Source organism: Mobula hypostoma, chromosome 1 (assembly GCF_963921235.1).
Source record: "Mobula hypostoma chromosome 1, sMobHyp1.1, whole genome shotgun sequence".
Taxonomy (NCBI): Eukaryota; Metazoa; Chordata; class Chondrichthyes; order Myliobatiformes; family Myliobatidae; genus Mobula; species Mobula hypostoma.
This window is the reverse complement of record NC_086097.1, coordinates 223,017,865-223,040,147: the sequence shown is the minus strand read 5'-3', so window position 1 is coordinate 223,040,147 and position 22,283 is coordinate 223,017,865. Positions and strand designations below refer to the sequence as shown.

Here is a 22,283-nt window from a genome sequence, read left to right as displayed (position 1 = left end):
CAACTGTCTTATGAAAGGGAGAATCATATTTGACAAATGACTAAAGTTTTTTGTAAATATAACAAACTGTGTGAATAAAGGTACACATAGAAACATAGAAGAACTACAGCACAATATAGGCCCTTCGGCCTGCAATGCTGTGCTGAACATGAACTTACTTTAGAAATTACCTAGAGTTACTCATAGCCCTCTATTTTTCTGAGCTCCATGTACCTATCCAGGAGTCTCTTAAAAGACCCTATCATACCCACCTCCACCACCATCACCGGCAGCCCATTCCATGCACTCACCACTCTCTGCGTAAAAAAAAAACGTACTCCTGACATCTCCTCTGTGCCTACTTCCAAGAATCTTAAAACTCTGCACTCTCATGATAGCCTGGGGAAAAACCTCTGACTATCCACACGATCAATGCCTCTCATCATCTTATACACCTCTATCAGGTCACCTCTCATCCTCCGTTGCTCCAAGGAGAAAAGGCCAAGTTCACTTAACCTATAAGGCGTGCTCCCCAATCCAGGCAACATCCTTGTAAATCCCCTCTGCACACTTTCTATAGTTTCCACATCCTTCCTGCAGTGAGGTGACCAGAACTGAGCACAGTACGCCCAACTGGGGTCTGACCAGGGTTGTATATAGTTGTAACATTACCTCTCTGCTCCTAAACTCAATCTAACGATCAATGAAGGCCAATACACCGTACGCCTTCTTAACCACAGAGTCAACCTGCGCAGCTGCCCTGAGCTGCACCTCAGAACCTAGAGGAATGGTGGACCACTGTTGGACTGGCCTCTACCGTTTGACCTGTTTGACCAAAGAGCTAAAGCACAAGGCTCTGACTCTAGCTTACATAGCTCTCTGGGTCATTGACCTCCAAGCCCTGCAACAAGGTTGTGGTTCTTTTGGAGGATCTGTAGCGTAAAGTACCACATAAAAGGTTACTACACAACATAAGGATGACTGGATAAATGGAATATTTTCAAATTGTCAGTAAGAAAGTAGGAAGACGCTACAGAGATCAATGCTGCATGCTGAGGCCACAATTGCTTGTTGAGGACAGGGCTTGTAGACGTTGTCTGCCTGAACCTTAGCAAGGCCATTGACACGATAGCCTGGTCTAGGAAATTAGATCACAAGGGATCCAAGGTAAACTAGCCAATTGCATATAAGCAACACACATCAAAGTTGCTGGTGTGCCGAAACATCGACTGTACCTCTTCCTAGAGATGCTGCCTGGCCTGCTGCGTTCACCAGCAACTTTGATGTGTGTTGCTTGAATTTCCAGCATCTGCAGAATTCCTGTTGTTCAATTGCATATAAAATTGGTTTGGTGGAAGGAATCATAGGGTGAAGGTGGAACAACACACATCAAAGTTGCTGGTGAACGCAGCAGGCCAGGCAGCATCTCTAGGAAGAGGTACAGTCAATGTTTCGGGCCGAGACCCTTCGTCAGGACTAATTGAAAGAAGAGCTAGTAAGCTAGTAAGGTGAAGGTGGAGAGTGGTTTTTCAGATTGGAGGCCTGTAGCCCGTGGTGTGCCATAGGGATTCTCATTTGAATTATTAATATACATGAGAAAGAAAGGTGACAAGCTATTGGTGATATTTACTGTATACCTTGGAACTTGAAGTTCTCAACTGTCTCCATCTCAGCACAGGGACTTAGACTTCTCCCCACTCCCTGAAGTCAATGAACAGCTGTTCTGTTTTACTGCCATTGAGGTAAAGGTTATTGTTTGATATCATGTCACTAGGCTCTCTGTCTCCTTCCTATACTCTGTCTCATCATTGTTTGGGATCTGGCCTACTACTTTGGGATTATCAACTGCCACATCCATTTTTTTAAAACCTGAAACTCACATGTAAGTCTTGAAACAGTGAGTTGTAGAACTCATTACTCTTCAGTGTTGGTATCTAACTTTACAACTGAATAGCTTTTGCAACATATTCCTTGCAGTACTCAGCTAGCTAGTATTAGGGTATGGAAGCAAGTTTACTTCTCTTCGGAAGTTTTGAATTTGAGATTTTTATAGCATTTTTATAGTAACTTTAAGTAGCCAAATAATTAGGGTTTATGAATTTTGAATTCACATCTTCCCACTGGTAGGAGTTGACTTATACTAAAACATAACAATTTGAAAGTAGAATCCATAACATGTTTTAAAAATGAGAGGATAAATATTTAAGAAGTAAAATAATATAGGGGAAGGAAAAAGGCAAAGAAATGTAACTCGATCAATCCCACTCACTTGTCCTTTTCACATAACCCTGAATTTGTTTCCTTTCAAGTAGACAGAATTGTTTGACATTTATTTGTAAGCTTTAACGGGACTGGAAAAGTATTTGGCCACGTTTGTAGTCTGTTATCTTTAGGCATTAAATTCTTTTGAACTACTGCCAAATTTTATGCATTTCCATTCGCTCCACTGCTAGTGCAAAGCTTAAAACATTTTGAAAGCTAATGCTAATTATTCAAGTGAAGAGACCGTAATAAATTGAGATCACAATGTCCTAAGGCTAAAGAAATTCCTCCTCATAAATGGATGTTCCTCTATTCTGAGGCTGTGCTTCTGGTCCTAGACTGAGCCACTATAGGAAACATGTTCTTCACATCCAACCTATGTAGGCTTTTCAATATTCGATAGGTTTCAATGAGATCCCCCCTCATTCTTCTAAACTCCAGTGAGTACAGGCCCAATGCCATCAAACTCTTCTCATATGCTTGCCCTTTAATTCCTGGAATCATTCTGGTGGACCTCTTCTGGACCCTCTCCAACTCTGTCATTCAAATCTTTGACATATAACACGAAAAGCAGTGGTCCCAACACCGACTCCCGCAGAACACCAGCAGTCACTACAGCCAACCAGAAAAAGGCCCCTTTATTCCCACTCTTTGCTTCCTGCCTGTGTTTAGGGATAGTTCCTTAATACAGTACTTTCTGGAGCCAACCAGAGTGTAGGTTCTACTGAACCCAGTATTGTGCAATGAGATCGCATTCAGTAATGATCTTATCATTAAGGGAACCCTAACCAGCAATGATTATAACATTTTTCAATGTTACATTCAGCTTGATGGAGAAAAGAATAGGGCAAAGTTTAGTATTTTGAACTTAAAAGACAATTATGGAAGCAGAACTAGGTAAAGTGATCTGGCAAATTGGGTTAAGGAATGGATATATACAAATGAAAAAGAAAACATTTTTTTGGAGGACTTGTCATTTGTGAGTTTGAGGAGATTTGGTTTGTCACCTAAAACACTCAAACTTCTACATATGTACCATGGAGAGCATCTGACTGGCTGCCTCACCGTCTGATATGGGCGAGCTACTACACAGGATCAAAGTAAACTGCAGAGAGCTGTAAAATTGGTCAGCTCCATCATGGGTACTAGCCTCTGTAGTATCCAGGACATCTTCAACAAGCGGTGCCTCGAAAAGCAGCTTCAATCATTAAGTACCGCCACCATCCAGGATATGCCCCCTTCTCATTGTTACCATCAGGAAGGAGGTACAGAAGCCTGAAGGCACACACTCAGTAATTCAGGAACAGTTTCTTCCCCTCTGCCATCTAATTTCTAAAAGGACATTGAACCCATGAACACGACCTCACTGCTTTTTAAAAAAATTCTGTTTTTGCATTACTTACTTAACTTTTCTATTTCAATATTTTTATTATTATTATTATATAAATTGCATAAATACAAATAAAAAATTCATAAGGATACAAGTAAGTAATATGAATTACATTACATTTAAATCACAGTAATATGATCAAAGTATCCCATATTCCAAATCAATCATGTCAAAAAAAAGATTGAATTATGAAGTGAAATGAAATAAAATAATTGTATTTTATTTTAAAAATATCTACCCCCACTACCAAAATGAGCTGGTTGGTAAAAAAAAGAGAAGAAAAAAAAAGATACCTTACCATAAAATATTATAATAATAATGGTTTAGATCCATACTTTAATAACAGTTCAAAGATTATGAAAATAACTCAGAAAGGGTCCCCATAACATTAGAAAATCATGTTTAGAATCAGAAATCAAACAACAAATCTTCTCTAGATCAAGGCATAACATAACATCAGATAGCCATTGAACATGAGTGGGCGGGGCAGCCTCCTTCCACTTGAGCAAGATCACCCCCCTGGCCATAAGGGACAAAAAGGCCAATACCCGCAAATTAGATGGCTTCAGTTTTGTTGCACTATCCTCGACAATACCAAGCATGGCAGTCAAAGAATTGGGCTTAAAACTAACATTGAAAAGTACAGAAAAAAGTTTGAAATACATCTTTCCGAAATATTAACTTTTTAATATACATGTATATACCTACTGTAATTCAGTTTTCCGCCCATATTTATCAAGTATTGTATTGTACTGATGCGGCAAAGTTAACAAATTTCACGATGTATGCCAGTGATATTGAATGATTCTGATTCTGAAATATAGAAAAAGGTATAAATATAAAATAATGAGAGTTTCTACAAATATTTAAAAAGTGCTGACAAAGTGAAAATAGATGAGTTTGTGGATTTAATAATAGAAAATGGTAGGTGAATGAAATGGTATTGTGCATTTTTGTTCACTTTGGAGAATACAGGTAACATCCCAAAAGTAGCTATACAATTAAGAATTACAATGGAGGTAGAAACTCAGAAAAGTTACAATCATCAAGGAAGTGGTCCTGAGTAAACTGTGACCTGATACTTCTGATGCTGATGAACCTCATTATAGTGTCCTCGAAGAAGTGACTATATTGATGCATAACTTTCCAAAATTCCCCAAATTTTGAGGAAGTTGCATTAGATTGGAAAATAACAAAAGTTTACAGAGAGCAGGAAACTGCAGTCTAGTTAGCTTGTCATTGGGGAAAATGTTACAAACAATTCTTAAAGACATTAATGGAATTCACTTCAAAAAATTCAAAGTAGTCAGGCAAAGTTGATGTGGTGTTATAATCATATTTAGCTAGTTTATGGAAATTCTTTGAAGAATTAACACACTTTGCATAAAGGGGAACTGGTGGATTTATTATACATAGATTCCCAGAAAAACTTGTATCAGTTCTACTGTTGTGAAATCTGGCTCATGTTTTCCAAGCATCTGAAGTTGCAGAGTTTTAAAGTTTGCTATCTGTGAAATATAAAAGGCAAGAAAACCTGCCCGTTGTGTATTCAGGTGACAGTGGACTCACTGACAGGGAAGCATGGAGTACATGTGTAAAGATCCTCTGCTGTGGAGTAGGTATTCCAAGAAGGACAAGGCTGATGCCGTATACGTGGCGAGCCACCCGAGCATGCAGACTATGGTGGTCATTGGAGCCAAAGGGCAGGGCCCACTGAGCACCATCCAGCAAGTGAACCTGTGGCTGCTGAGGGAAGAGTTAGTTGTTGGTTGTCTAAAGTTCGATGTACAATTTATTATCAAAGTATGTACACAGTGTACAACCCCTCAGACAGCCACGATAAAAAGAAAAACCATGGAACCCGTTCAAAGAAGAACATCAACCCCCCCTTCCCCAATGTGCAAAAACCAAATTGTGCAAACAGCGACAAAAAAAGAGCGACCAGAAACCAGAAACACATCACTGGGTGAACTATGGAGTGCAATCCATCAATGTCTTGTTAATTACCAGGATCAAGCGACACTTCCTGACTGATTTTTGTTCCAGCTTTTTTCACTTATCAGGATGTATTAGTAAGTAAACATGCCTAATAAACCATATTTTTGTTTAAAAATTGAAATATGTGGGCAAACTTTCACAGCAATCTTATTTCTGCATCTCTTAAAAAACTTCCAAAATATAACATCTCCACTGTTTTCTATCATCACCAATTTTTTTAAATGAGCTAAATCCAGGCCATGTTTGAACCATATTTCCTTGAATGCAAGCATATCATTCATTCCTGCAGCAATTTCTAGCTTGATCTCCAAAGCTTTGGAGTAATCCTATTTTTTTTCTGAAATACGTCTCTGTCTGCATCTTTGATTTCTGCATTTTATGCATATTTGCATTTATTCTCATAGAGTCATAGAGCCCTACCATACAGAAACAAGACTCTCAGCCCATTTAATCTGTGCTGACCTGTTTTCTAGTCCCATCTACCCTCACCCAGACCATAGTCCTCCATACCCTTCTCATCTGTGAACCTGTCCAAATATTTCTTATATGTTGCAGTTGAACTCGCATCCATCATTTCCACTGGCAATTTGTTCCACACTCTGAGAGCCTTCACCCGCATCTCCTCTATTTCCCGGATGACCACCCTCACCCTATCTTTCCACCACCTTAACATGGGTGGAGTTCCTCTTCTCTTCATTGACCACCCCATGAACATCTGTATCCAACAAATTATTCTCCACAACATCTGCCATGTTCAGTGGGGTCCTACCACCAAATACATCTTTACCTATTCCACTCTCTGCTTTCCACAGGGTTTGCTCCTTTGGTGATTCATTTGTCCCTTCTCATCGATCTTCCTCCTGGAGTTTATCTCCAAAAGCAGAAGTGCTACACCTGCCCATTCACCTTTACCTCCTCCCTCCCTCACTACCATTCAAGGACGGAAACAGTCCTTCCAGGTGTGACAGCACTTCATCTGTGGGTCTGTCAGGAAAGGATGTTCCCAGTGCGGCCTCCGCTACATCAGTCAGACCTAACATAGATTGGGCGATTGCTCTGTTGAGCACCTTCGTGCTGTCTGCGAAGAACCAGGATTTCCCAGTGGCTAACCATTTTAATTCCAATCCCCATTCTCATTCTGACATGTTGATCCATGGCCTCCTCTACTGCCATGGTAAGGACACTAAAACAACAGGAATTCTGCAGATGCTGGAAATTCAAGCAACACACATCAAAGTTGCTGGTGAATGCAGCAGGCCAGGCAGCATCTCTAGGAAGAGGTACCTGAGTCCTGACGAAGGGTCTCGGCCTGAAACGTCGACTGTACCTCTTCCTAGAGATGCTGCCTGGCCCGCTGCGTTCACCAGCAACTTTGATGTGTGTTACATGGTAAGGACACTGTCAGGTTGGAGGAGCAACACCTCATGTTCTGTCTAGGTAGCTTCAAACCTGACAGCATGAACATTGATTTCTCTAACTTATGGTAATTCCTTCCCTCGCCCCCTCCTCTTTTTCCATTCCACATTCTGGTTCCCCTCTTATCCTTACTTGCCTGTTACCTCCACTCTTCCATCACTTTCTCCCATGATCCACTCTCTTCTCCTTTCAGATTCCTTTTTCTACAGCCCTTTGACTTTTCCACCTATCACCCCCCACCTTCTAACTTCATCCACCCCTCACCTAAGCAACTACCTTCCCCCTCACCTGGCTTCACTTCTCACCTTCTAGTTTATACCCCTTCCCCTCCCCCCCACCTTCTTATTCTGGTTTATTCCACTTTCCTTTCCAGTCTTGACAAAGGAACTCAGCCCAAAACATTGACTTTTTATTCCTTTCCATAAATGCTGCCTACCCTGCTGAGTTCCTCCAGCATTTGGTGTGTTTCTCTGGATTTCCAATATCTGAAGAATATCTTGTATTTACCCCCTCAGGTTGCCCTTAAGTATTTCACCTTTCATCCAGTTCTAGTCACACCCAACCTCAGGGGAGAAAACTTGCATGTATTTATCCTATCCTATCTAGAGAGTGTAGAGGAGATTTACAAGAATGTTGCCCTGGATTGGGGAGCATACCTTTTGAGAATAGGTTGAGTGAACTGGGCCTTTTCTCCTTGGAGCAATGGAGGATGAGAGGTGACCTGATAGAGGTGTATAAGATGATGAGAGGCATTGATCGCGTGGATAGCCAGAGGCTTTTCCCCAGGGCTGAAATGGCTAACATGAGGGGGAATAGTTTTAAGGTGCTTGGAAGTAGGTACAAGGGGGATGTCAGAGGTAAGTTTTTCACACAGAGAGTGGTGGGTGCGTGGAATGCACTGCCAGCGAAGGTGGTAGAGGCAGATACAATAGGCTCTTTTAGGAGACTCCTAGATAGGTACATGGAGCTTAGAAAAGTAGTGGGCTATGCAGTAGGGAAATTCTAGGCAACTTCTAGAGTCGGTTACATGGTCGGCACAACATTGTGGGCCGAAGGTCCTGTAACGTACTGTAGATTTTCTATGTTCTATGTTCTGTATTTCTATATATACTGCCCCTCAGTCTCATACGCTCCAGGAACTTTATTCCTATTCAACCTTTCCCTATGACTCAAGTCTTCAAGTCTTAGCAACATACTTGCAAATTCACTCTGTACTCTCTCAGGCTTATTAGTATCCTTCCTGTAGATCAATACTGCACACCATACTTCAAATACAGCTTCACCAACATCTGAAACAACTTCAACTTAACATCCCACCTAACGCACTCAGTGCTCTGATTTATGAAGGCAAATGTGCCGAAAGCTCTCTTTACGACTCCACCTACCTGTGAAACCACTTTCAAGGAATTATGGATCTATATTCCCCGAATAGCCAATTAAACCAACCAACTCGAACCCTTACAAACCCTTACAGTTAATCCCTCCATGAGACTAATGTTATAGTCTTTATTTAGGTGTAATACATCACCCATGCAAAGATGATTTTTCACTCTGACTTCTGTACTTCCACTATGCATTTACCAGCACCCTTTTTCTATTTCTGGGAAATTCATTACCCTAAAAAATCATTTTCTGAACTCTTTCGGCAAGTGTTTCAGGAGCAAAGAAAATGACTGTTTTTGTTGGCTGATCCATTTTCTCTTGCACATTTATCCATTTTTTCAGGATCTAGGCAGCACTGACAAGACCAGCGTTAATTACCCATCCCTGGCACCTGAAGCCTCAGTGCATTTTTGTGGAATAAATTGCTGATGTGTGACTACAACACATTATGTAGAGGGTACATGCTGCAGCTGCTGAACACCCATGGTGCAAGAAATGGATGTTTGTAGTGGTGTATGTTGCATTAATCAAGTGATCACAGGATATTGATGATGGGGGTCTAGACAATGGTATTGCCTTTGTCAAAGGCATGTATTTAGACTTCAGTTTTTTCTTGGAGCGGGTTATAGGCTGGTACAAAAGTTATTTATCACTCCACGTTTTTGCTTGGAGTAGTCTAGATCTTGTAATATGATAGAGTAGGTAGTTTTATTTGCTGAGGAGTTTTAAATGGAACTGAACATTGCTCGATCATCAGCAAACACCTTCCCCTTTGACTTTACAATGATAGGAGAGATATTACTGAAGCAAAGGAAGATCACTAGTCCAGGACGTTCTCCTGAGGAACTTCTGCAGCAATGTCACACAGCTGGGACAACGACCACAATCACAACAATCTTCCTTGGTGCGAGGTACATTTCTAACTATTGAAGTGTTTTCCACTTCATGCCTATTGATTTCAGTTTCAGGGCTTCTTGATGCACGGTTGGCCAAATGTTTCATTGAAGTCAGGGGCAGTCACTCTCTGCTCACTTCCTGAGACCAGACTCTGATGAGATCAGTTTTACTGTTTTTTTCACTATTCCAAACATCCACATGATGTGCAACATATGATAGTTACCTTTTCCCTTTGTACTGTCCAATGATTTGAATTGTTCCAGGTGAAAGAATAATTTACAAATATTTTGTTCTCTTTAGTTTACTGAACTCAGTTCTTATAATGAGGTCTCTTCTTCACTGCTGTGATGGGGTAAGCAAACAGTTCTGTTTTAATCCACAAGCTTATAGTTGTTTATCATCATTGAATTTCCAGCTTCTCAATCCGATCTCTCTGTCCTGTGTCTTCAACAATATGTTAATGAAGTTCAGTGAAAATTTAAGGAACAGTATCTCATCACACAGGTGTATCAATACAGACCTATATCAACATTTGGCTTATTAATTTAGCATATGTTTTATCCATACCTTCTCTAGACCATTTTTCTCTACTCAACCCATTATCATTTCCTTTTGTGTTACACCAGCCTTGCATTTGTTTCCTAATCTCTTGTGCCTTCTACCTAATCTCAGACCTTCATTCATTTTAAGTACTAAAGTCCGGATATGCTTTCTGATCTTTTCCCACTATCTTCTGAGTAAAGTTGTAAACACTGTTTGTCTTCTTGCAATGGAATAAAGGTACTGGGGATAATCCTTTGCCTGCCTTGTCTCTCTCAGTTGGCTTGCTTTCTTTCTTTGTGTGATATCAGTGCAGTTTTGTTTTGGGAAAGGCAGTATACAATATCAATCTGAACATTGTAAACTAATCCTTGACATTGATTTAACAAACTGCAGCTGTTTAAAGTGCTGCTGCCTCTCAGCCAAATATAACAACCCCCACGCTGCACTGCACAAGGAATACAAATGTTTAAAATTATTAACTTGTACACTTGCAATAAATAAAACAATTACAGTGCTGTATCAATATGTGTGGACACAACCTCAATTGAGGCAATTTTATCAATAATAGAGATAAAAAGGCACATTAATTTCCAACAGAAAAAGAACTAGGCACAGACATGCATGCATACATTCATTAACATAGAAATGTTCATATATGTGAATACACACTTAAACACTGTATATTGAAACACATGTACACACAAATACTGAGCTTCTTTCCAAAAGTAATGAACTGCAGACAATAGAAATCTGAAATAACATAGAAAACGGTGAAGATACTCAATAGATCAAGTAGCATCTGTGGCAACAGAATCAAATGTTTTAGCTCAGAACTGGAAAACTGAGTATTATGTCGGGTCTGAGAACTTGTTCTTAAAATATGCTTTTCTCCAGTAGTTGATAAAAGATTACGCTGGTACCACCATTCACAGTCACTGAGAGATGGCTCTGAAGATGTACGAGGGTGTCCATATTTTTCAGTATCATACAGTATTTTTTTATTGTAGGAGGACAAAGTGATACAGCATGGAGAGGTGGGTAGAGGACCTATGGTTTGCCGATGTTGACGATAAAGTTAATCATTTTATATCCTTCAGTCCATTGTGGCTATAGATGGATAGATTCCTCATTACGATTTGAGAGCAGCTTTAGTCAGTGGGAGGAAGAGATGGAGAAGTACTATGGCAATGACTTTCCCATTAGATACAGCAGGGGCACCCCCTGAAGTTACCATAGCTGGACTTGTCCCTTTCTGGAAAGTGGTTAGAGTTGCATGTTCTTGGAAATCCCCTAGAATATTCTTTTTCCAGATGCCTGCGAACAGATTATAAATTTGTGACTGCTGTTGTTTGCTGATGAATTTCAGTAAAGGTATGCATCTTAGAATTTAGTAGCCCCTATTTGATTTTTCTTTGTTTTCCAAGTGTCAGTTATAGTGAACTGCACTGTGGCCCATAATCTGTGAATACTCCGTCAACTCCATGTCTAGATAGTCCATGAGATGCTGTCTGAGAAGAGCTGCCTCTGTGAGGTCCATGATTGCTTTGACATTGATCTTCTTGCAGAATTGCTTGATGACATTGATGTTTCTAGGTTAGGTTAGTGGATTACACCAGTCCAGCTGTTACTATGGTGAGTCCATTAGTGATTGATAGTTGTCATTGGTATGGACAATATGTACATCTTTACAGTCCCTTGGCTGATGATGTAATCCAGCAGGTGTGACAGCTTGGATCGGTATTGTTATCATGATATTTTGTGTTTGGCCTCTGATGAAATAAAGTGTTCTTTATGAAAAGACCATACCCCAAACATTTTGTAAGAAGAAGGACCCTGTAGGAGTTTGCCTTCCTTGCCAGTCACGTTCATTGTAGGGACGTGTCAGGTTGGTTCTTTATAGAATGCAGGTCAGAGTTGAGTCCTCTTTGATGTCATCTGAAGCTACCATGTTGGACATATGTAGTAATGATAGTAACATGTTGGTTTTGTGTTGTTGAGCCAGAGAATCATGAGGCATTCATCTTTTGAATTGCACTTCAAGAAGCTGTGCACATTTCCCTATTCTACATTCCTCTGTTTTTCCAAGAGTCCTACTGGTGCTTTTGTATGTCCAAGCCTTAGTGTTCCTCCCAAAATATATCATATCACATTTCTCTGCCAAATTATCAATATTGTTCTATAGCCAAAGACTACTCTCCTCTCTATCAAAAACTCTACCAACTGTGGTGTCACCTCTGAACACACTGAAGATACCTCTTACATTCACATCCATGTCATTAATCTGCATTACAAAGAGCAAGAGTGCTAGCACTGATGTTTGGGATACTCCACTGGTTACAGGCTTCCATTTGGAAACACAATTTTCAACCATTACCCTGACTCTTATCACCAAACCAACTTTATATCCAATTATGCAAGTTGACCCAGAAGATCATGTATTCTTACTTTTTGGACCAATCTTTCAAGCAGGATTTTGTCAAAGGCCTGTTGAAGTCCATGTAGGCTAACCTCTTTGACACATTCAGTTACCTCACTAAAATATGGACAATCACTATCACAACAGACCTAAATACCTTTCTATTTCAGTTGCTAACAAGGGAGATGGTAGAACTACTCAAGGATAAAGGAGGGAACTTGGTTGGAGGTAGAGGAGCTGGGTGAGGTTCTAAATGAGTAATTTGCATCTGTATTTAGCAAAGGGAGCTTGTGGAGGAGAGTGAGATCAGTGTGGAGATTGTAATAATGCTAGGAAGGCATTGTGTTGGGTCTCTTAAAGAACATTATAAGATGGATCTGTGCCTAAGAGAGGCAAATGATGAGATTGCTAGAGCCTTGCCCAATATCTTTTGTGTTCTTTCCAGCCACAGAGATGATCACAAAGGACCGAAAATGTCTATCTAATGCTGTTCCTTTGTTCAAGAAAGGAAGTAGGAATAACCCTGAAAACTATAGGTTGGTGGGGTTCTCATCAGCTATTAGTTAGAAGATTTATGAGCATTTGGAAAAGCATGGTTTTGTGCAGGCCAGGTCATGTCCTCCCAACTGAATTGAGTTTTTTGAGGAGACGATAAATGAAAGCAATGAAGGTAGAACAGTGGATGTTGTTTACATGGATTTTCGGAAGTCCTTCTTGGTAGCTCACCTAGAAAATTAATATGCATAGGATCCAGAGAGATTTGGCCTTTTGGGTTGCCCATAGAAGATGGTGGGCAGCGCTCAGTGGGTCTGTTGGCTTGACATTTGTGACTAGTGTGTTCCACAGGGATCTGTACTGTTTGCATCTTTGCTGTTTGTGAAATTATAAAATATAGTTTGCTGATGACACATATTGGTATTGTAATGTAGAAGGTTGCCATAGGATATAGCAGTATGATGGTTAATTCAGATAAAAGCAAAGTAATAGGGGGAGTTTAATCTGGCTATGTGTGAGGTGTTGCACTTTGAGATATTAATGATTAAGGAAAAATACACTGTTAATGGCAGGATCCTTAACAGTATTGACGTAGAGTGATACTGTACTGGGGTCCAAGTTGATAGCGCCCTGAGAGTGACAAGTCAATAGGGTCGTAAAGAAGGCATATGACTTGTCTACTTTATAAGTTGAGGTACTGAGTTCAAGGGTCAGGAAATTATGTTGCAGCTTTATTAAACTTTAATTAAGCCACATCTGAAGTATTGTATTCAATTTTGGTCACTCCATTATAGGAAGAGGCAGCTGTGGAGAGAGTTTGGGCAAGGTTTACCAAGATGTTGCCTAGATTAGAGGGTATGAGGAGAAGTTGGACAAACTAAGATTAATTTCTCTTGAGTGGTAGAGGCTGACCTGATTGAAGTTTATAAAATTATGAAAGACGTTGGTAGAGTAGATAGCTGGTATCTTTTTCCCTAGTCAAAATGCCTGATACTAGAGGGTATATATCCCTGTGGAATATATATTCAAGGTGCGAGGGGGGAAAGTTCAAAGGAGAATTGCAAGCCAAGTGTTTTTTTTTAAAATGCAGAGTGGTGGGTGCTTATGCTGCTAGGGGTGATGGTGGAGGCAGATCTGACAGAAGTATTTAAGAGGTTCTTAGGCACACAAATATGCACAGAATGGAGCAATAGGGACCATGTTCAGGCAGAGTGATCAGGTGTCATTGGCCCATTATGTTATGCTGAACTAATTAAGCTAAAGGGTCTGTTCCTGTGTTGCCCTGTACTATACCACATTCTATAAAAGTTTCCAATTATTAATATTCATGATTTTATATTAACTTTGACACAAAACATAGGCAGTTGATTTCTTTTTAGTAAAACCTGAATTTACTATAGTGCAGATTTCTATTTATCTAATTGGAATCTCATAACTTTATTTAAAATATGGAAAAACAGTACCAAATCCAAATATTACTAATTTACTTATCAACTGTAACATTTTTCCAGTAGAACTTCATCTACCTTGCAGCTACACTATATTCAATAGAGAAACATTAATCAAGTCTGAATGGAAGACATTCCTTGTATCAACAATATTTAGTAGACATCTTATTTTACACAACAGACTCTGGTGAATTATCAAGTGATACACAGTATACAAGTTGAATGGTTGGTAATTCTTACAGCACCAGGTTTAGGACTAGCTACCACAAACAAATGTATAAATACGTTTAATCACATATTAACACTCAAATTAGGCACCAAAATCAAATCTTCAAGTTACTTTGTTATAATACAATATTTAAAATCACTCTTTTTTTTTTCCTTTTTCATAGAGTATTCTTTTGGTAAGGAGTTCTCTTGCTGACATTTCCCACTTTACAGGACTTTTAAAAATGCATATACAGTTTTAGCAATCTGTCTGATCATGATTTGGCGGTCCTTTAATCAGTCTAGAAAATATACTGTCGCATTGTTGCAGGATTTTTGGATCTCCATCTTCGACAATCCTCCCTTGGTCCATAACAAGAATTCTCTCACAATCCATAATAGTTTGTATTCTATGAGCGATAATAAGTGTTGTGCTATTTGTAAATGCAGTAGAAAGAACCTAGAAAAGAAACCAAATACACAGATGTACAATGAATGGTAGTTGTAATACCAAATGTTCTTAAGGTTAACATTGAACATATTGCTTACTTTGATATTAAAAATGTAACAATTCGAAATATTAATGCTGAAAATGTATTCTAACCCCAAATGTCCATTTATAGGAAAATGATTAGCATCTACACACTAGGATGTATAATAGCATAGTATTGCAGAGCCAATAGGACTATAAATTTCTATGGCATTCCATATACTTTAATAAAAATTGAAATGAAATTAAAGAATGCAGTCAATGAATCTGAATATTTTAAATAGTGGGGCCACTACTGGAGTCTGAAATCTAAAAGCACAAAGAAGTACGATATCTGAAATGTTCTGTTACTGGAAACTGAAAGATGGCATGGGAACTCAGTGGTCATCGGTTGACTTTATATGCATTTTTATTTGAAAATGTAGATTATTGATAACGTTTAGAAGAAAACATTTCAATAATTTTACGGGGAACCTTTGAAGGTGCCATTCCAAATTTATGCCAGATTCAAAGGGAATTCTATAACGATTATTTGAGGAATAAGGAGGAAGAAGTAATCAGTTGAGGACAATTCAGGCATATCAAATAGTGTGAAAAGTTGCCATATTAGAACACATGAAAACGGAAAAAGAGTCAATTTTGAAATGTTATCATTCCTGACCTGCCCCAGCAGAAATATATCCATTTATCCTAATTTATCACCTTCCCATTTTGCCTTTCTCTGCCACATAAAAGTCTTATCTTTTATTTCTGTTAGTAGGTCATTAAATGACATGTTAATCATTTATCTTCAGATTTAACCATTGAACTTGCTGAAAATTTCCATCATTAAAAGTAATTCCATTCAAGTATTGTTACCTGAAAACATATCCTTCCTTATATATTCTTCAGAAACTTTACTCTGTTTAAGTCGATGTTAAATAGATGCAAATGCAAAAATATATTTTGCTGATAGAGATCTATTGCACTGCTTTGACTTCTATAAGCTAATTCAGAACTCCTAACATAAAGGAAATAAATCACAGCAGAACACCATGTATGTAAGGCAAAATTTTGCAACAACACTAGTTCAAATATAAAAGCCAGTCAGCATTAGATCACTTGGACTTATGATAATTCATTGTAAGACGCAAATTGTATTCAGAGCATACAGGAAAAAAATCCTCACAGTTTGAAGAGCAGCATCAGTTTCCATGTCAACAGATGCAGTGGCCTCATCCATAATGATAATTTTTGATTTCCTGATCATTGCTCTAGCGATGCAAAAAAGCTGTCTCTGCCCCTGGCTGAAGTTTTCAGTCCCTTCTGCTACAATGGCATTTAGCCCTTCAGGAAGCTCACTGACCTATTGAAATAAAACGTATCATGTGAATTTAAAGTCAGCGATTCAATCAACTGCATATCAAAACAGTCTCTTTAAAATTACTATTGCTCTTAACAATTCATTGCTGATCGATCTTAAGATCTCTGTGACTGACAAAGTTCTACTTAGTCTAGATTGTTAAAAGGAATTAAATATGTTTCCTCTTGAATGTGTAGGTATCAAACTGCATTTTTTTGTTTCTTTCTATTTTGAACACTAATAAGAGTATGAATAGTTCAAAGGACTCGACATTACAGCAATCTTCCACATCTTAGAATGTCATAGTTCTCTGTCTTGTCCTATGCATTTGCAAATGAAAGCTGCCTGTCAGTAAGGGTGGTACCTTCCTATTTGCCTCACACTCAGGTTATCCTCAATCTTTTGATCATCTCATGTTTCCTTTCACCCCTTTGTTCCACCCATCGTCCTCACCTGTTTTCTCTGCTTCTTAAAACTGACTTATTTCTCTCTTTCCTAGTTTTGTTGAAAGATCCAAGGCCTGAAATATTAATTATTGCTCTTTTCACAGATACTACCTGACTTGGCCTTTTCAGCTTTTTCTGTAATATCTACAGTGGCATGCAAAAGTTTGCCTGGTCAAAATTTCTGTTACTGTGAATAGCTAAGATGAACTGATTTCCAAGAGGCATAAAGTTAAAGATGACACATTTCTTTAATATTTTAAGCAAGAAAACTTTTTTTATTTCCATCTTTTACAATTTCAAAATAACAAAAAGGAAAAGGGCCCGAAGCAAAAGTTTGGGCACCCTGCATGTACTTCGTAACACCCCCTTTGTCAAGTATCACAGCTTGTAAACGCTTTTTGTAGCCAGCTAAGAGTCTTCCAATTCTTGTTTGGGGGATTTTCATGCATTCTTCCTTGCAAAAGGCTTCTAGTTCTGAGAGTTTTGGGCCGGCTTGCATGCACTGCTCTTTTGAGGTCTATCCACAGATTCTGGATGATGTTTAAGTCAGGGGACTGTGAGGGCCATGGCAAAACCTTCAGCTTGCGCCTCTTGAGGTAGTCCATTGTGGATTTTGAGGTGTGTTTAGGTTCATTATCCTGTTGTAGAAGCCATCCTTTTTTCATCTTCGGCTTTTTTTTACAGACGGTGTGATGTTTGCTTCCAGAATTTGCTGGTATTTAATTGAATTCATTCTTCCCTCTACCAGTGAAATGTTCCCCGTGCCACTGGCTGCAACACAAGCCCAAAGCATGATCGATCTACCCCTGTGCTTACAGTTGGAGAGGGGTCCTTTTCATGAAATTCTGCACCCTTTTTTCTCCAAACATACCTTTGCTCATTGCGGCCAAAAAGTTCTATCCAAAAGGTTCAAAGGAACATCTAAACAAGCCTGATGCATTTTGGAAACAAATCCTGTGGACTGATGAAGTTAAAATAGGACTTTTTGGCCACAATGAGCAAAGATATGCCTTTTGGAAATAAGTTCAACTTCTACTCACTTAGCTATTCACAGTAACAGAAATTTTGACCGGAGTGCCCAAACTTTTGCATACCATTGTACCTAGATTTCATGGTTGCATATACCAATATCAAGATGATTGTGGATTTCTACAAGTTGTTTTAGTTCTTTCTGACCAGCTCTCCTTTTTCTTGTGATTTTTACCTCTTTCTCGCACCACCAACCTCTTCTACCCCTTCCACTATTTCCCACCTCCTTCACCAACGTGGTATTTTCTATCCTGGCCGAATTCCCTGACTGTCAGCTCCATTCTCAATTCAACACAGTGCTTTCTGATTTAAGATGGGACATTTTTATTATGATCTGTAAACTCTTTAAAGATATATTAATATTTGGACACTACACTATTGTAGAGACATTCACATTGTAATCTTCAAACATTTAAAGAAAACAAGTTAAGTCTATATTAAAATAAACAGTTCATACATAGAAGCTTTGCATTATAGAATTGTGGGAAGAGAGGCATGGTTCATATTGGTTGGACAGATAGGCTTCTTGTTAAAATGCACTGCATATAGAAAAGGCATGGTACATACTAGAAGATGCAGAGGAACTTAAAACACATCACGTACCTTTGATATTGCTCTTTTTTTCATTGAGTATTTACCAGCTAGTAAGTGATATTTAGACAAATGTGGGCATTTCAAAGTAATTCAACCAAGCAAGAATTTGAAGTACATAATTAACATGTTAGCCTTTAGCAGAAAGAGGCTAAAGGAAAAGTGTAGAACTCATTATCAAAGCTATACTGAAAACATTCTGTATGTATGGATTACAGAAATTTTCATTGAACATTTCATTGAGGAAATATTGACTATTGCTCAAGAGCATTGCTTCATCTCTGCAACAGATGTGCTGGTGTAGTGAAGCAAACATTCTTTCTATACGTGCATGTCTTGACAAAGTCAAAACTTCAGACACTGCTATTACCAACTTGCTCAGAACGTCCTCCAGGACCTGTCAAGAGGAAACTGTCTTCTTAATCATAAGAAGTAAAAGTTCCACTGCACTACATAGTAGTTTAGAAATATTTCAGATTCCACACTAAACAGCATTATAAAATTACAGACAAAAGTTGCTTCCTTGGGGGTACAGAGGCTTTAAATTAAAAATGCCAGGCAGTTGTAATCTAACCATTAACGGAAAGGTGCCCAAAGACCTATATTGCTATTGATCTTGAACTTGTTTAAAATATTAAAACTGACTATGTGCAGAATTTGTAAATGCCGATCAGAATGTTCAGTTCTTGAACCAACCTAGAACAGCAACATTATGATCATGTTAATTACTTTGCACCAAAATACCCTTTTTTGTTGTTAAAAACTGCTCAAGTCATGTTTTCTTATGCGTGCTGCATGTATGATGCTATGTGACTGTGATGTTACTGCAAGTTCAATGCCCTGTGCATATGACAATAAACTCTGAATTTAAGCCCTGAATTCTGTGCTTGAAGGACAGTGGTTGTAGCAGAAATCAAAGGTATTGTCGGCACCTTGTAAGTGCTTGCTTTTTTAACTGGTGTACAATGCTCATTTATCTTCAGCTCTGCCAAACCAATGGATTTGAAGATCTAGATCATGGAAGCAGATCTTCAAGAGAGGGTCATTATTATTGACTTAAGGTCCTCACACCTTCCACAACCCCAATTGTGATCTCAGGCATCCCCTTCTTGTTCAAGTTGTCCAAAGTACCATTTGCCCATCTACCCGGATTCTCTCTTCCTGTGATATCCCATCCACCTCTAAATTCTGACTGGTGATCCACATACTGACCTCCATCCCTACATTGCCTTCCTCTACTCCCCATGGTAGCAATCCTTTCCTCACCCTCACCATCTCTGTGCAACACCATTTTATTACATGACTCACTTACCATAGGCTTCAACTGTGTAACTTCCAGTGCTTCCCAGAGTTCTTCATCACTATGTGTTGAGTATGGATCCAAATTAAATCTAGACATTAATCAGAGGTTATAATGCATTTCAGCAAACTGGTAAAAATGGAAAAAATGTAATTCATTTCCTCATGGGTACTCTGATATCTCTTCATTTACTGTATATAATTTACCTGATTGTGCCACTGAACAGAATAGGATCCTGGGGAATTATTGAGATTGATTTCCTTAAGTGGTCCAATGTCACAAAGGAAATATCTATACCATCAACCTTTATACAGCCTGTAAAGACAAGGACCATCAAAATTAATATCCTATATAAACAAGCAAAAACTGGATAAACATTATTTAGAAAGAAATGGAAATAATGGATGGAATTGTAGCTGGGTGATTCTGACAGGGTGCCCAACTAAAACGCTCCAAGCCAAGCTAAAGCACAGAGGAATGATACCCCCCCCAACCCCAACCCAGCATCTTGTTAGCAAATGTGTAGTCACTGAAAAACAAAATAGAGGACCTGAGGGTAAGATTGCTGTATCAGAGGGAAATGAGAGATTGCTGTGCTCTATGTGTAATTGAGACATGGCTTACTCCCAGCATACCAGATACAGCGATTTGACTTCTCGACTCATAGGACAGATCAAACTGCTGATTCGGAAAAGGCAAAAGGTGGAGGTGTATGTTTTATGATAAACCTTCAGTGGTGCTCTGATGCGATGGTTTTGTTGAACTCATGTTCCCCTGACTTTGAACACCTAACGGTCAAATGTCGGCCATTCTATTTATGGAGTTCTCCTCCATAATCCTGACAGTATACATTCCTCCAGTGGCCAACTACAATCAAGCGCTTGAGATACTGCATGATGCCGTCTCCAAACAAGAAACAGTCCACTCTAACGCATTTCAAATCACAGATGGGGACTTCAACCTGGCTTGTTTGAAGAAAACCCTGCTCAATTACCATTAGTATATAACCTATAGCATCAGAGGTTCCAACACACTAGATCACAGTTACACTAAGCTGGGTAATACCTTCCAATCCATGCCCAGACTTCATTTTGGGAAATCTGACAATTTGGCTGTCCTTCTCCTACCTGCAGAGGCCAAAAAGCAAGGATCCAGAGATTATAACAAATAAAAGGAAGTCGCAGGAGGAAGAGGACTGGCTATGGGATTGCGAGTTGGTGGACTGGGCTGTGTTCAAGGACTCAACTGTGGATCTGAATGAATAAACCATAGTTGTCATGGATTTTATTAAAACAGTTATAGACGAGTGTGTCACCACAAAATTATTCAGAGTCTTCCACAACTAGAAGCCCTGGATGAACCATGAGCTGCAATCTGCCGAAGACCAGGTCAGAGGCATTGAAGTCCTGTTACCAAGAAAGTTACAAGCAGTCCAGGTACGATGGGCAAAGTGGCAATTCCAGACTAAACTTGAATCGACAGTTGTGGCAGGGCTTGAATGCTATCACCTCTTACAAAGCAAAATCAAGCAACATGCAGATGAGCTCCATGCCTTCTATGCTTTCTTCGACCGTCAAAACATCGAGGAACTATCCCACAGACTGATGATCTGTGATTTCAGTCTCTGAGGCTGACATGCAAGCACCATTCAAAAGGGTGAACCCACAGAAATCAGCTGGCTCATAGGGGGTACCTGGCCAAGTACTAAAGACCTTTGCTGATCAACTGGCTGGAGTGTTCACCTAAGGTCTTTAATGTCTTGCTTCAGCAGTGAGAGGTACCCACCTTCTGCAAGCAGACTTCACTTGAATCAGTGCCCAAGAAGAACATGGTAACCTACCTCAATGGCTATCATTCAGTAGCACTTATATCCACTGTGATGAAATGTTTTGAGAGGTTAGTGATGAAACATATCAACTCCTGCCTGAGAAGTGGCTTGGATCCACTCCAAGTTACCTACTGGCACAACAAATCCACAGCAGGTGCCATCTCATTGGCTCTTCACTAAATCCTGGAATATCTGGACAGCAAAGATGCATACATCAAGATGCTCTTTATCGATTACATCTTTGCATTCAATACCATCAATACTAATCAATAAACTTCAAATCCTACAATACCTCCTTGTGCAACTGGATCCTTATTTTCCTCACTTGCAGACCCCAGTCACTTCAGATTGGCAACAACATCTCAACAATCTCCTCCCTCAGCACAGGTGAACCACAAGGCTGCGTGCTTAGCCCCCTGCTCTACTCACTTTATACTCATAACTGTGTGGCTCAGTACTGCTCCAGTGCCAAATCCAAGTTTACTGATGACATCACTGTCATAGGCCGAAACAAAGGCGATGATGAATCAGCATATAAGGAGGGAGACTGAAAATCTGGCTGAGTAATGCCATAACAACAACCTCTTACTCAGTAGCAGCAAGACCAAGGAGGTGATTATTGACTTCAGGAGGAGAAAACCAGAGGTCAGAGAGCCAGTCCTCAGAGGATCAGAGGTAGAGTGGGTCAGCAAGTTTAAGTTCCTTGGTGTTATCATTTCGGAGGACCTGTCCTGGCACACAAGTGCAATTACAAAGAAAGCAGTGCCCCCACTTCTTTAGAACTTTATGAAGATTTGGCAGGACATTCAAAACTTTGACAAAC

At 39.4% G+C, this 22,283-nt stretch overlaps 2 protein-coding genes across 9 annotated transcripts in view; one reads left to right on the top strand and one right to left on the bottom strand.

The window, feature by feature from the left end:
* LOC134355284 (uncharacterized) overlaps positions 1–22,283 on the top strand; it is a 61,455-nt gene that overhangs the window by 33,517 nt on the left and 5,655 nt on the right. For 3 of the 8 annotated variants that reach the window (XR_010020035.1, XR_010020041.1, XM_063065087.1), the window contains 2 exons: positions 9,219–9,339; positions 9,626–9,677. Coding sequence is in view for 2 of the 8 variants with exons in the window: in XM_063065087.1 (XP_062921157.1) it covers positions 9,219–9,339; positions 9,626–9,677 (173 nt within the window). In the remaining 6 variants the exon portion in view is untranslated. The remainder of the gene's footprint in view (positions 1–9,218; positions 9,340–9,625; positions 9,678–22,283) is intronic. The other 5 variants (XR_010020047.1, XR_010020049.1, XR_010020048.1 and 2 more) reach the window with 3 other exon arrangements.
* LOC134355254 (ATP-binding cassette sub-family C member 9-like) overlaps positions 10,408–22,283 on the bottom strand; it is a 176,333-nt gene continuing 164,457 nt past the window's right edge. The window contains exons 30-33 of the mRNA XM_063065081.1: positions 19,839–19,947; positions 19,645–19,723; positions 16,093–16,269; positions 10,408–14,894 (exon numbers count right to left, since the gene is read on the bottom strand). Coding sequence (XP_062921151.1) covers positions 14,694–14,894; positions 16,093–16,269; positions 19,645–19,723; positions 19,839–19,947 — 566 coding nt within the window. The 3' untranslated portion in view covers positions 10,408–14,693. The remainder of the gene's footprint in view (positions 14,895–16,092; positions 16,270–19,644; positions 19,724–19,838; positions 19,948–22,283) is intronic.